We start from the raw sequence: 15,571 nt of genomic DNA on the forward strand, positions 1-15,571 counted from the left end.
TTACTTGGGGGGTTGAAGCAGGAGGCTGAGCTCTTTGCTTCTTGCTTGGCTGCAGTGTGAGCAAGCTGAGAGTTCCTACCACCAGAAACTGAGAGGCGACTCTGTGCCACACCAGCCAGGATACATAGGGACCTTTGTGAGTCAAAACTCCTTCTCAGGTTGCTTCCGTGAGGTGTTCAGTCATGAGAAAGGTAACCAGTATAGCCTTCATTTACATTTTGTGCATTGCTCAGGGGTAGCCCTGCAGTAGAGCGGCAGAGCCTAGTGAGTCAAGGGTCAGTTTAACCCCCACCATTGAAATAAATGAGGAAACAATTTCAGTGCATCATGGAATGAGGACATGAGATGAAGTAAGTAGTTTATAGCCAAGAAAGTGGAAGGAAGTCAGGATTACAGTCAACCCTGGATGTTTTGGGTGTTACACGTTTGCTCATGCTGTTCCAGTATTAAAGAGGTAATGTGGTGTCTGTCCCTACCAACGGAGCCAGGCTGCGTTCCTGGTACACAGTGGGGTGTGGATGCGTTTAGTGGCGGCATCGTTTTCACCTAAGCAGATAATTCCTAGCCACCCAAATTTAGCTGAGTGGGCATACTGTTCAAACAAGCTTGTCTTTGACAGGAACACATACTTTCTCTTTTATATACATTCTGTATTCAGTTCTCCCCTTTCCCTTCAGAACATTGGTATTTCAGCCTCCAGATGCACTCGGAGGAGACTATGACAGAGGCAGGAGAGAATGTGTGACGAGGAGCCAGATCACTGAACTTCCTGTCGCTTTGCCGATTAGCATTGGTATGACCTTGGACAAGTTCATAAGTTGGATTTGGATTTCTGTTTCCTTGTCTGCAAGTTAGAAGCTTGAACCAGATGTGAGGACTGTTGCCTGTGGGAGCCAAGACGACAAAGGGGGTCGAGGACACGTACTAGGGAAGGGTCGGCGTGTGGTCAGACTCTGTGCCCTGTGTTTTTCATGTTCTTCCTGGCTTCCTTCTCCCCCACGTCTCCCTTCTGCTCTTTCTCGAAGAAGCAAGCCGAGCATAAGCACGTCTGAGAGCCTAGTGTGCCCTCTGTCACCTGGAGTGCTGGCGACCTTTTCCCTGCTCTGAAGGGTGAAGACTGTGCTCCTGTCTTAGGAAACTGGAAGGAAGGAGGTGAAGAGGTGCATTGGAAGCGAGAGGGGCTGTGGCGGGAACACCAATCTTGAGGATGGTCCCTTTCTTCGTGTTTGGTGTAGGTGGAGAAAACTGGAGAGAATGTTGATGGAGGATGTTTTGCTTGGATGTAGGGAAGAATTCACATCTGCAGGAGGGTTGTGTAACAACACTGCTAACTGAGAGGTTTGCCTGTGTGCCAGCTAGCAGTGATGTCATCAGGACCTTTGGCTCACTTAAGAACACTTGTTTATCTGCAGGGAAAGTTTTCTCTTTTTCTCAGATTTACTCATAAAACGTACATTTCTTCTTTTCTATTTCCATAAATATTTTTCTGATTTTTTTTTATTCTTTGCCATGTGTTATTTGTATTTATATGTCTGTAGGTACATACATACACACACACGTACTCGTACACCTTGGGGGGATGTAAAAATAATTATGAGTGTTTTTGTTTACATACTCACTTTGTTTTTAGTGGCTCCTTTGTTTTTGGTTTGTCTGTTTTGTTTTTTTACTAGAACAAAAATCAGTAAGCAAGGCATGGTGAAATATGCCTGTCATTCCAGTGCTGAGGAGGCTGGAGGAGCTCTAGTTTAAGGCTACTCTGGGTAGTTGAAAACAAAGAAACAAATAAATCTTTAAAGATTTGTACTTCAGTGACATTACCAGCCCATGGCCAAGTTTTCCTGTGAGTCCAGAGGTAACGACAGTACCCTGCAGTGCACTCTGCACACATCTGGACCATCTGCAGCCTGGACCATGATGGAGTTCATTAATCCCACCGGAAGGTTTGGAGGAGTAGGCCTAGAGCAGATACTGCATTGTCAGGCCCTCGCCTTGCAATAAAGTGGGCTAAATACAAAATTTGATCTCTTTATTACGATAGAAATATGAAAGACTCCTACACTGATGGTGGTGGCCTCTGGTTATACCCTGCTCTACTAGTGCAAAGAGCAGTGTGCTGAGCTGCCCATTCCATCAAAAGGCTGTTGCCTTTGCAGTATAACAGTGTGGTGGATGTGGTGGGTGGGACACTGACGGTGGGACTAGCTCCTCAAGGCTGAGCAGGAGCAATCTTGCTTCGTTGATCTCAACCAGGGTCCATTTGTCTGGCAAGCAAACATTTAGTAATGTCTACAGACATTGTTGATCTTCATGACTGGGGGTGGAGGGGAGTGTTGCTGACATCCCATGAATAGAAGCCAGGGACAGTGGCGAAGATGCATAGTATGATTCCCGTGACCAAGTTATCAGGTCTGAAACACTGATAGCACTGTGTTGAGAAACAATGTTGCAGCCATTGCAAGAGACTCAAGAAAGAGTACTTACAATTATGAATGCAGACTGTATTGTCTGGTGATTCTACCCCCAGTCTTCTGCCAGCCCGGGTACAATAAATTCGCTATTGGTGAAAGGCCCAGGTGCATTAGTCCACCCTGCTGGTGCCAAGGAGGTGCCCGGTGCATACCACAGGATGGACATAGCAGTCTCAGAGTGGCTGCCCCACATCTGTCACTGGTAATCTTGCAGGCCCTGCTTCCTTACAAAAATTACACTGTTGTTGAGACTGTCTTTCCCTATGGTGCCATCTGCTTCAGCACGTTTTCAGCCATTAGAGTTGGGATTTGTTGAGACTTTTATTTCTGTATCTTCTATTCGCTTTCACTATTGTGCTGGCTGCTTACAAGACTTGGCTTTGTCTGACTTTGGAGGAGGCTGTTTCTCTCATGGTTTCGCTACCTGTTGGTTCTCTAGTAAGCCGTGACAGCTGTCCTCTAAAGTGGGCTGTGGTCCAGTCAAGTATGAGCAGGCACGTTTTTCCTGTCTTCCTGTGGTTTCATTTTTCTGCTTGTCTGCCTAGCCTAAGCCTGGGTCAGGAACTGCAGGGCGTCTCATATCTCAGGCGAGGAAATGGTTAATTGCATGTGTTTTAGAGACAGCTGGGCACTTTACAGGATGAGTCCTCACCCCTGACACCAGGACATTTCTCTTTCCCATCACCTAGGCAGATGGAAAATGTAGAAATTAATAATTGATTAGATGAATGTACTTGCTGGTCTTACACTGAGTGGTGCTTGTGTGTTTTGTTCACAAGCATGTCAACGCCACTCCTAGCTGGGAGCTGTTGGCAGGTCCTGTGGCTGGGGGAGGGGTCATTCTTCTCCAGTGGTGTAGCAACTGGTAAGCTGCCATGTTCCTAAGTAGCTTCACACCCATGCTCACGCAGGCAATCCTAATTAAACCCAGGGGTTCCTAAAACAACAACAAAATAAACCACATTTAAATAGGAGAGGACTTTTGGGGGAGGAAGGGGTCTAGAGGGAGTGGGAGGGGTGAGGGAGAGTAATGGATGTTGAATATGATCGGAAAACATATGCATGCACATGACTGTTGAAGTTTAAATTATCTTTTAAGAAGTTAACGTTGATAAAAAGAAGCTCAATGGTGAGCCAGGAGTTAAAACTTAGGAGGAAGAGAAATTGGACTGAGAAATGAGTGAGACACGCCTTGATGTCAGTCTTTGGCTTTAAGAACCTGCTCATTGTATGGATTGATGTTCAGATAATGGACTGCAGAAGTAATGTTCACTTCAATTATTTTCATGTGATCTGTAGGATGCAGAGGTTCTATTTGCATTTATCTTCATAATTAAGTTTATCGACAGCCTGCGGTTAGTGCTGGAGAGAAGAAATCAGAATGTATTCAAAAATAGGCGGCTGTCCTCTGAGAACAGAGGAAGTGGAGAGTCTTTCTGGCTCTTGGTTAGATAAAACTGTGGCCATGAGCAGCAGGTAGGAAATGATAGCGGGAGCCTCCCGTCTAATCTGGTTTCCCTAAGTGTGAGGAGCAGTGAGCTGCATCTGCTGAGTGGTGGATTATGGGAGGTTCCCTTGCAGTGGCTTCAGCTGAAGAGTTATGGCGGTTCATCTGTCTGGAATTGTCTGAATTTATCCCTCAGGATTAAGTCAGTTTGTCATATCACAAGCATGCTGCTGTCGGGAATTGAAAACACTTAGTGTGCTTTGAAATGTTACATAAAATGATTTTAAAATGTCATTTACCTCCTTGATCTTGGTTTTAGGATGTAGTTCTTGCAAAAATCTCTTCTCTGAACCTTACAACTGAGTGAGTAGTTGCAAAGACAAAGCAAGTAGACCAAAATTCACCTTTTGAGGGAGGTGAATTGTTGATCTCAGTGTCTTGTAATTTCATGTAATATTTTTGATGCATTTTAGCATGTAATGTTAGTGTGGTTCTGAAAGACTGAATAAGAATATTAGAAACAAGATTTAAAGGGTTACTGCAAGTTGACGTGCAGTATGAGGATGTTGCCCAGCATTCCCTTAGGCCCAGTGTCCAATCTCTAGGACCACAAAATAAATCAATATATAAAGCAGAACCTGCCATTGTTGTGGTCTCCTGAAAGAGCTCGACCTATAGGGACTTCCCACTGTGTATTTTTCCTCATGTAAGGTTTCCCCTTTTCCTAATATAACTTCTTAGATCTTAATTAGAGTATCTGCCCTAATAAAATAAATAAATAAATAAATATTCTTTGTCTTAGAAATGAAGTCATTTGATAGCTCTGTGGAACATACTTTAACGTTAGTCAAACCCTCTGTTTCCTTTCTAATGGATGCTCTAAAGGCAAGTGCTTTAGTTATAGATTTAAGGGCATAAATCTAAATGTCTAAACTGTATTGCATATCATGGACCACTTTGATTTTCCTTTTCTATTGACAAGTCTTTTCAGAAAATACTGAGTTTTAGAAAACTGCTGTTGCTCCTTGTATTGCTAAAACCAGGACTGTATCTAATGTGGACTTTCTGAAACCCAGAGTGAGTAAGAAGAGACCAGACCTGGCTATCAGTCAGCACCGGGTGTGTGTTCAGAGGAAGGTCTGTGGGCAAATCGGGTTGCTATGGAGAAAACAGTGGTGATAAATTCACCATGAAGACAATAGGATCTCACCATTCGTCTCAGACAGGAAAGGCTGCTTCTTTTTAGTGTTATCTATGTAGAGGGTGGGTTGCTCTAAGTAAAGACATTGTAGTACATATTTTGTAACATGGAGTATTTTTTCCTATTAAGTAATAAGGTTATTATATTTGGTTCTAAACTTAGAAGTTAATGACATTGGAAACAATGCAGAATGTATGTTTATAAATGTGTTTTCATGGATGCCTGATAATGAATTAAGCCTTTAAGAAGTGTGTGTGTGTGTGTGTGTGTGTGTGTGTGTGTGTGTGTGTGTGCTTATGGAGGTGAGAGGATGACCGTGAATGTCTTTCCTCAGTTGCTCTCTACCTTTATCTTTTGAGACTTAGATGGAAACTCATGGATTCAACTAGACTGGCTGACCAATGACCCCCAGTGATCCACCTCTTCTCTCCCACATCAGCAATGTGTGCTCTGCCACATGCAGCTTTTTATAAAGGTTCTGGGGATCTGAACTCAGATCCTCATGTTTTCGAGCAGGCACTCTACCAATTGAGTTTTCTCCCTAGCTTCATTTTCACACCATTACAATGAAATGGTCTCTGGAATCTTTTGGAGGCTACACTGAGCACGTAGGCGGAAGATGGGTCGAGTAGAGGAGCTTCTTATAGTCTCAGGGTCTGTCCCCAACCACTAGCTTTTTTATATTTCTCTCCAGTAGTGTGGCCAGCTGTTAAATAAACAGTTTGAGGCAGAGAAAGCAAACCTTGCTGACCCTTCTTAAAGATGAGATGTAACTGTCACTGTAGCCTGTCAATGCAAATTGAGGCCTGTGAGGAAGTGCAGTGTGACCCTGAGGCTATTTTTAGAGATGAGCTATCATAACAGTATACCTTCAAGTATTCCATCATAGACAGCTTATGTCACTTATACGCTGGTTAGTTTCAGTTTCGACTTGGGATGGTCATACATACTAACCTAGTGTCTGTGGGTGAGATGTAGTGAGCCAGGACTGTACGGTAGTGGTTGCTCCTGTGAGCACCCAGCTGTCCAGCTCGTCATCAGAACTAGGTCAGGCAGTTTGAATTCTTTTGGTGAGGCAGGGATGTTAGGTCTTCAGAGAAAGTGAGGCTTCCCTGGGCCAGAATGGTTCTGTCCACTCACCTCATGTCTCTGGGTGGGATAGGCAAGTCTCAAGCACTGAGGGAAAGGAAGAAACCTTTAGGCTGGTGACTCTTTTACCATAAAGGGAGCTTCAGTCCTTCTTTCTGGTTGTATCACTGTACTGGCTGGTTTTCTGTGGACTTGACACAAGGTAGAGTCATCAGAGAGGAAGGAGCCTCAGCGGAGGAAATGCCTCCATGAGATCCAGCTGTAAGGCATTTTCTCAATTAGTGATCAGTGGAGGAGAGCCCAGCCCATGGTGGGTGGTACCATCTTTGGGCTGGTGGTTCTGGGTTCTATAAGAAAGCAGGCTGAGCAAGCCAGGGGCAAACAAACCACTAAGCAGAACTCTGTAGCCTCTATATCAGCTCCTGCCTCCAGGTTCCAGCCCTGCTTGAGTTCTTATCCTCCTGTGATGGACTATGATCTGGAAGTGTAAGCCAGAAAAACCCTTTCCTCCCCAACTTGTTTTTTGGTCGTGGTGTTTTGTTGCAGCAATAGAAACCCTAACTAGGCAGTCATATTCACAGAATGTTCATAATGGTGTGAGCAGTAACTGTAGCAATTCCCAAGTTTAGTTTCTGTGAACTTCATCTTCTCTTACCTCCTCTGTTATAGTCCTTAGCTAGCTGGAGCTAGAATTCTACTTTTTCTCATAAGGTCCCCCTGAAACTGACACTCATTTTGAGGATGCCACCTGTGATTGCCACCATTTTATTGGCCCTGACTTTCATCAGGCTTTTGTTGCAGAACGTGCCAATAGAAGCCTTCACCAACTGAAATGTGCCCTGAGAGAAGCTGATGTCAATGTGGAAGAAGATGCTCTGGATCCTTCCCCCAGCGTCAATGTAGAAAATGAGGACATCGGGGTGGCCTGGCATGAGCTGCAGCACAGCCATGCTGGTGAGTGTGACTGTCACTGAGCACATGGTGGATTCTCCCAGCTCCACAGAGTTCAGTTGGCCACTCTACTGCTTAGTTTCTTTTGCTGTGTGACAATTCCTTCACTTACCTTTTTTCCTTTGACTTCCCAAATCCTTCGGACTTAAGTCCAAAATCTTTGGGATGGAATAACAACATTTTCCTAACCTACTTCTCCAGTCGGGTTTTTCCATGCTCTCCTCTTAACCATCCTTTTCACAGGCCTCATCTGAACCATCTGTCTTAGAAAGCAGCCATCTCTTAGCACCCCCTGACTATGCATCCATACCTTTATACCGCAGTTCCTCATGACTGTAATTTCTGACACCTCTCCATTCTTTCCCTCGTGCTGAATCCTCTTCACTACTGCTCTTAGAGCCTGTGTGAAAGCAAGTGCATAATGCTGTGATCCCTATCCAGGAAGCTTTGTGCACGCTCTAGGTTTACATTAAAACCTTGTATCTACTGCTCTATTTTGCTTATTAAATTCCTACTTAAAAAGTAGTTTTTTAAGTTTTCATTCTTTTCTTTGTGTCCTTAGCCAATACAAAGTTCTTATTGCCTAATAGTTTAAGCAATATTTGCTGGATTGATGTTTAGTAATAAAATGTTAGTCTACTTTCCATCACTATAACAACATCTTAGATAAACAAACTTATAAAGAATATTGTAGCTGAAGTTTTCCTGGTTCTGCCCAGCTCCAGTGGCCTTGTGGCTGCTTGGACCCAAGTAAACACACAGAAGCTTACATTAATTAAAACTGCTTGGCCATTAGCTCAAGCTAAACTATTGACTAGCTCTTACACTTAAATTAACCCATAATTCTTATTTATGTTTAGCCACATGGCTTGGTACCTTTTCTCAGTTCTGCCTTCACATCTTGCTTCCTCGGTGTCCTGACTTTTCCCAGAATTTTCTTCTCTGCTTGTCCCACCTATACTTGCTGCCTGGCTACTGGCCAGTCAGCATTTTATTTATTAACCAATCAGAGCAACACATTCACAGCATACAGAGTGTATCCACAGCAGAAGATACTTTTTCTTTATGAGACAAGGTCTTCCTATGAATGCCTGAATGGCCAGGAACTCTCTGTGTAGACCAGGTGGGCTTGAACTTCTGGTCGTCTCTCAAGTGATGATATTACAGGAGTGTGCCAACATACCTTAACAGTTTGTTTTGCTTAATATATTTTTTACATGTTTTAGCCCATCTTTGGCCATGTGGTAGGGCAGTTCCTCCAGGTACCTACCTCATTCCAGGAAGGGAAAAAGAAGAGGCAGATCCCAACTTCCCTAGTAACTTGAAGACTTCCCACATTTAATGATTTGATTTAATAATCAAATCCCTACCTCTTCACTAGGTCCTACCTCTTCTAATTGTGTTTATCTCCCATTAATGTTAAGTGAGGGGCATTTTCTTTGATGCATGGTCTTTGGGGGACATTTATAACCTAAACTATGCATAACCCATGGGTCTCTAGCAAGGTCAATAAATTCATCGCTTTTGCTCTATAGTCAATCAACTCAAAGCTTTATTGCGCCAACAAGCAAGTAAGGACAATGAGATGTCTCCACCGCAAAGACGAAAGATGTCCCCTGTGGTAAGTGTCACCCTTTGAAGCCTGACAAAAGCATGGGGTTCCTAGCTTTGCTTTATTTTCCTGTGTCATTTTGAGCATTTTGCACACATTCCAGATTATAGTCATAGGAATTTTATTTCCTTCACCTCTGATAGTTTGAACTGAGAGAATCTTGACATTTTTTATTTATTTTTTAGATTCAAAAGTGTAGTCAAGAGAATGGTTTCAGAAACGTTTTTTGCAACTGTTAGTGAATATATAAAAATGACAGTCAATGCAAAGGCATAATGTTTTAATAATATTTTTTAGAAGTTCATGTCTATATTTAGTCATCTGTAGGTTACTAATTGTAATGTTAGACCCCTTCTTTTGAATGCTCTTTTTTTTTAGTGGTACAATTAGTGAGAAATTATATAGCATTTCTTTGATTTTGTATATTCTTTGAGGAGTTTGTTATAGTTTGAATATCCATATATTGAACTTAAGAAAATACTAGATCTACTTCCCATCCCACCAATGTCTGAGTTTCACTCTCAGGAGAGCCTCATTCTTCTGACCTGCTCTACTGGCTCATAGTGCTGGCTATGAGAGGGTATTTCATGGTGCAGTCTGAAAGGGACTTCTAATTAGTGTGCCTCATAGTTAGTACATATGAATACACAGTGCAGCTTACCACTCTTTTATATATGCTCCTGTAAAGGGACCTGTGCATTTGTAAAGCAATGGTAAATAAACTCTCCTGGTGCATACCTTTCTACCCACCCTGATTTAGTAAGCTCCATAATGCTAGTGCTCAGCTTCGTCTTCAAAGCTAATGAGTGTATCTGAACGTGCAACAGCTCTAGCAACTTCCTCTAATTGATTTGAAAGCACTCCATTCACCTTGTGCTTTTAAGAGCATTCTAGAAACCAAAGTCCAGCAGTAGTAAATGCACTCAGTGATAAAATACCTTATTAAAATTGTAATCAATAGCTATGAATATTGAATATGTGAATGAAGTGTATTTCTATGAAGTAAGAATTAAGCATAAATGTGTAGATAAGAATGCAGTGCTTTTGGAGGGAGCCATTATGACACTCCTCATGTGAGTCAAGGCAAGCCACATGTTTCTAGAGTGCAGCATGCAGGCTTTGCGTTCCATTGTCACAGATACTGCAATCGTAAGGTGGCCACTGCTGCTGTGCTTGTTAATATTTATGTCCAACTTCATGGCTTTCTAAAGAGTTCTAAATATACCATCTTCCCTGTGATTACGAAAATTCCAGGACTTAGGCATAGTGTCCTTTTAGCAAGTCTGTGACATGCACTAGGTGGACTTAAGGCCTAGATTATGATTTTGGCCTAGTTCAGAGTTTGTTCTTTTATACTCAGCCCTATTCTTAGGACAGAAAACACTTCAGTCAGGAATAATGCTCTGTTAAAGCCATAGAAAGTGAGTGAGAAACAGAAATGTTCTCTTTGCAGGCCTTCCTGTCAGGCTGACTGCTGATTCTTACTTCCCTTTTCCTGATTTCTTCTTCCTTAAAATACCAACAGCAGTAGAACTTTTTCTGAAATGTCTTTGTGGGCTCCTTAGGGCAGCTTATGTCTCTTTTACTGCTTAGCCTTAGAGGATCTGTGCCCAAGAATGCATAGTTTTGAATTGTTGCTAGACTAGGGGCGTACACACACACACACACACACACACACACACACACACACACACACACACACCTACCTCATGCACACTACACAAGCCTAAAAAATTCACTCAGCAACAACAAAGTGAAAGCCCAAGCTCTTGCTTTTTCAGTGCGCCCCTCTGAAGCAGATTTGCGTCACTGGCGTGCGTTTGACGTCCATGTCTGAAGCTCTCACTCGGTGAGCTGATGTGCAGCTGCTGATGGCACTCGTCTTCCATCAGTGTTTGGAAGAGGACTGACTGCCCCTTATGTCTCAGCATTCCTGAATGGGCTGTCACATTGTTAGGGAGCTAAGCAGGTAGCCATTCCAAGCCGGTTATAGTGCCCTGCTCTGAAAAAGAACCTCCATGTGTCATGTGCTTTTAATAACTGTTTGCTCTCTATTTTTCAAAAATAATATTCATATCCTTATACTTGTGGAATTTATAGAATAAAGACATAAATAGTCTGTGTATTCTGTGATCTAGTACACTGTGATCCAGTCTTTACTTATGTCACACCAGCACTAAATTGATTGTAGAGAGGATGACCAGGTGATTCTCTGCTAAATGTGGGGCTGCTTAATTTGTCCTTTCTCCCTCAGCGGCCAGAATGTGAGGACAATAGCATGCCTACTGTGCACAACCTCGTTCCTATCATTAATGACCAGTCTCAGTACATTCATCATTTAGAAGCGGAAGTTAAATTCTGCAAGGTAAGTTACTCATTAGGACTTCAATGGCAATTATACCTTATATTGAAGTTTGCTATTCTTAGTTTTCATGATTAGTGCGATCCACTGAAAAATGACTGTTCTTATGTGGTTCTTTCCATCATGCCATCTCTGATTCTTTAACTCCCAGCAGTCCTTGCTATTTCTCTGTTGAGTGCTGTACATGGGATAGTAAGTAATAGTAACTAAGTGCTGTGCTGGTTAGCTTTTATCAACCTCACACAAATAGAGTCCTCTAGGAAGAGGGAACCCTAGTAAGGAGTTGCCCTCATCAGATTGACCTGTGAATATGTCTGTGGGGCATTTTCTTATTAATGTTTGGGGTGAGAGGGTCCAGCCCATTGTGGGTGGTGCTATCCCTGAGCAGGTGGTCCTGGGTTGTTTAAGAAAGCAAACCAAGTGAATCATGGAGAGCACACCAGTAAGTGAGTCCTCTGTGGCTCTGCTGTAGCTCCTGCTTCCAAGTTCCTGCCTGGAGTTCCTGCCCTGACTTCCTTCACTGATGGATGTAATCAGGACGTGTAAGCTAAATAAACCCTTTCCTCCCACAAGTTGCTTCTGATATTTCCCACACAGCAGAGGCCTAACTAAACAATAAGCCTTTACTGGGAGGCCTTGTTTTTATGACTAGAAGTTAGGCTGTTTTTACAGTTTGCTTTTACTATAAACATCAGACTAAAATTTCTTCCGGTTCGGCGGGTCTTCAAGTTTCCTTAGAGAATCCTTAAGTTCTGTAGGTTGAATTTCTCCACTGTGGTATGGGAGCCCTGTTGGCATGGTAAAGCATGGGAGGGGGCAAGATGCTGTCTAATCCTTGAGTCCCTTTCACGCTTCACTAAGTGAGTGACCTGGAGGGGGCAGTAGAGGGGACTAGGGTTGTGTGTTTATTATCCCACTCTCTTTAGGCTTTAATAAAACCAATGTCTATATGTCCTTGAAAGTGTTTTCACCTGAGACAGGCCTTGATACAGAGAACACAGGCTCCTGGGCATAGTTTAAAAATGCTGCTTTGCCCCTTCCTGGCATGTGGGTTTATTTCTAGTCTTTGCTTTGAGAACTTGGTAGTTACAGAATTAAAACTCTGAGGGGGTCCTTGATCTCCCTAGAGTTTTTAAATCTTAAACTGATCCACACCGAGCTTTGAACCATTAATCAATTATAATTTGGATTTTCCTTCATAAGTACTGGCTTCTGCAGAGGTTTCTTCGGGGTTTCTGTTCAGGTATTGCAATTCTAAGCATGTTTTCTCCAATTTGGAGGAACAGCTCTCTCTCTCTGACTTAAGAATTGATTTTCAGATTGCTCAACTTTTTTATTAGAGAGATTGAGTTGATATCCTTCAAGCACAATTACATGTCAGACTGAAAACTGGACTTTTGAAACTATTGTTCAAATTATAACATTTAATTTCAGGTTTGCTTTTTCCCCCTAAAGAAGGTGAAAGAAATCTGCATATTATGCATAATAGCTTTTGATGATAGTAGTAATGAATATAGGTTAAGCATTCATATATTTGAGATCTTTGTTTTCAGAAAGTGAGGTGCCACTTAGTAGCTATTCAAGTTGTGACTTCCCTAATTCCTTATATTACACACTGCTAGGACAGTGACGTATGTAAGATAAGAATGCTCAAACTTTAGAGCAGCCTGCTTCATTTGTGGTTCCTCTGGGCACTGGTTCATAGACACTGCACTTTTTTATGTCTTTGTCTCTCCTTCCATTGAGTCCTCAGACATTATTGGCAAATGACTGATAGTCATTTACTTACTTTTCAGCAGTCTGCCTCATTAAAAAAAAAATCTCTTAGATAACCATTTTAAATAAGACTTTTCTCTGGCCTCGATTTCTTGAAGAAACAAACTTCCAGAAAAAGATTACATTTGTGATATGGTCATCAGCAGGCCTTCAACTGTCCATCAAGTAACCCAAATACTTGATAATATACCCTAATGTTGGGTTTCCTTTTTTGCCTTAATAAATTGTTGTATGTCAGGAAACTGATTGGATAAGTCTTCCATAGTTTATTTCATGCTGGATTCCATAGTAATTAATAAATATAAATATTGTTGAAAATGCTTTAACGTATTTTGATTTCTGCCTTTTATAGGATGAATTATCTGGAATGAAAAATAGGGTGCAAGTGGTTGTGCTGGAGAATGAAAGGCTCCAGCAAGAACTGAAATCTCAAAGGCAGGAGGAGACACTGAGGGAGCAAACACTCCTGGATGCATCTGTGAGTGGTGTTTATTACCATAATCTTTTAGTTTGAACGTTTCCTTCCCTTTATTCCTGTTTTTCAACGTTGTCCAACCTTTTGATATAATATTGTCATCTACAAAGTTCATACTCAAAAACTGTGAAGCTGAGTTACAAAGAAAAAGAAACAAAACAAAACAAAAGCTTATGGTTGATTTTGTGTTGGATTACATCCATAGCTATTCTGCACAGGTCAGAATTACTGGGTCCATCTCTTTGTAGTTTGGTGAGAGAGCCATGCTCGCATTTGCGTGGTGCCACAAAAGTTAGAATCAGCTGTGGTGGAGTGGATCTTCAAGTGCCAGAGCAGGTGCCTGGAGGTCCCTCCAGTTTCTCCTCTGAGCGTGCTCTTGTGCCTTTTCCATATGGAGAGAGGGACCTGCAAGCATGGAACGTGTTATGTAGTAGGAACTGTGCTAAAACTAGAAACCCGGCTCTGTTGGCCTTCGTAAGCTTTTCTTGAGCTCCAAGATCTTAGTATGATGAGCAGCACTGTGTAGTGAAAGAACAAAGTTCTGTGAACCTGAGATTTGAGATTGTTCTTCTGTGGTCCATAAGTTTGATTTTCTCATGGTATTTAGTAGGTAGTTTAATAAGCCTTGCATGGTTTAATATGAGAAGCTTTACCCACATCAGGGTCTACAGTAGGAGATGTTGGGTTCCGTTCCCCCAGAGTCTAATTTTCCTGGTCTGGTTGGGTCCTAGGAGCATCAGTTTCAAGTTGCCTACATGATTCTAGTATCAGTGGCTGAACTTTGAAGAAGAGTGGGTGAAGTTATCTTTAGAATTCTTTGACACAAAGCTCTTGGAATTGTGTTTAAATTTAATATCTTTTTATTACGTATCACAGATACTTTTGTATTAGAAGTGTTTTACCATGGGACACAGCTGATCATAGCCTGTTCTTTGTGAGACAAATTCTATCTTCCATTGGAGAGTTTCAATGCTTGATGGTTGCAGCTTACTTTGTCATGGACTTTGGTGGGTTTCTTTTTCTTTTCTTTTCTTTTTTTTTTCTTTAGGTGTCATTAGTGAATCAGTTCTATTAAGAAGAATATGTGAGAGTCTTGAGGATGTACTTATGTATTCTCTGATTTTTGTTTTGAAGCTTTCTTGCTCCAGTCTGACCCAGCATTTCATTTCTGATCCTTGAATTGTGTGTGTAAGAATTTGCTGTTGAGATCAGCAGCTGATTGTGTTAACTTTGAAAACTCACCAGTGGACTGATGATTAGTGTTTCCATTTACATCTGTGACAAGTTACTTACCCGTTGATATGTAATTATTTTGAAGCTTTATATAGTTAATATTGGTGGTTAAAAATTCCATCTTAGTGTCTATAATTTGAATGTCAGATTGAAAAGGATAGCAACCTATAAAAAGTACTTAGGAATAGCCCATTTAAAAAATAGTCTTGTGCTTTCTTATAACTATATAATCACTTAGCTGTGAGTCAATTATTCATGGTCTTCAATATTTATACAGTGGCAAAGAAGTGGGAGAAGAGGAAGTGAAGTGAGAGAGGAAATCAGGCAGACAAGTGACTAAGAAGCCAGGAGAAGTGAGCAATGCCTGGGGAGGGAAGTGATGGGCACACACATCTGCAGTCTGAGCAAGGAGTATTTGCCAAAAGAAGACTGGTCATAATCTTAGAATAAACAAGGTTCCAGAGAGGTTGCGTTGTCGATCTCCCTCTTCACATGAAAGGAAAAGTGATGAAAAGATTGAAATGACTCGTGTAGGTTTGCCAGCTGACCCACGTAGCCTTCTGTGGTGCCCACTCTTACGAACAGTTGCCCCTGCTTTTTCCTTGGGTAGGTAAACAGTTGTCACCAATGCATGCCGTATTCCAGTTGAGATGAATACAACTTTGTAGGAGATCTTAAATGTCAGTAGGTAACGAATATTTTTTTCTAAGGAAGAGTGGGCTTTTTTTAGTGACTCAAATGTTCATACCAAGTCTCAGCAATGCTATTGGCTAATTTGAACTTAGATTTCCTGGTGTTGTGTGATGTCCTCTTTTTGAATAACTGTAACATTGATGTAGTAATAACTATCATTTGTCGTGACTGCATGGGTTTGTCAGGCACTGTATCAAGCCTATTATTTATCTTGTGTTAGTTCAGTTTCACAATAACCATATAAGGCAGGTGTTATTATTT

The 15,571-nt window shown here is 41.8% G+C and overlaps 1 protein-coding gene across 13 annotated transcripts in view; it reads left to right on the plus strand.

Moving 5' to 3' along the window:
• Positions 1–15,571, plus strand: part of Sdccag8 (SHH signaling and ciliogenesis regulator SDCCAG8) — a 206,096-nt gene that overhangs the window by 3,698 nt on the left and 186,827 nt on the right. For 11 of the 13 annotated variants that reach the window (XR_006062124.2, XR_013043545.1, XR_006062126.2 and 8 more), the window contains exons 2-5: positions 7,010–7,162; positions 8,695–8,780; positions 11,026–11,136; positions 13,262–13,387. Coding sequence is in view for 6 of the 13 variants with exons in the window: in XM_042258674.2 (XP_042114608.2) it covers positions 7,010–7,162; positions 8,695–8,780; positions 11,026–11,136; positions 13,262–13,387 (476 nt within the window). In the remaining 7 variants the exon portion in view is untranslated. Of the gene's footprint in view, positions 1–6,996; positions 7,163–8,694; positions 8,781–11,025; positions 11,137–13,261; positions 13,388–15,571 lie in introns of all 13 variants that reach the window. The other 2 variants (XR_013043544.1, XM_076548294.1) reach the window with 1 other exon arrangement.

This window comes from Peromyscus maniculatus, chromosome 11, assembly GCF_049852395.1.
Source record: "Peromyscus maniculatus bairdii isolate BWxNUB_F1_BW_parent chromosome 11, HU_Pman_BW_mat_3.1, whole genome shotgun sequence".
NCBI classification, from domain to species: domain Eukaryota; kingdom Metazoa; phylum Chordata; class Mammalia; order Rodentia; family Cricetidae; genus Peromyscus; species Peromyscus maniculatus.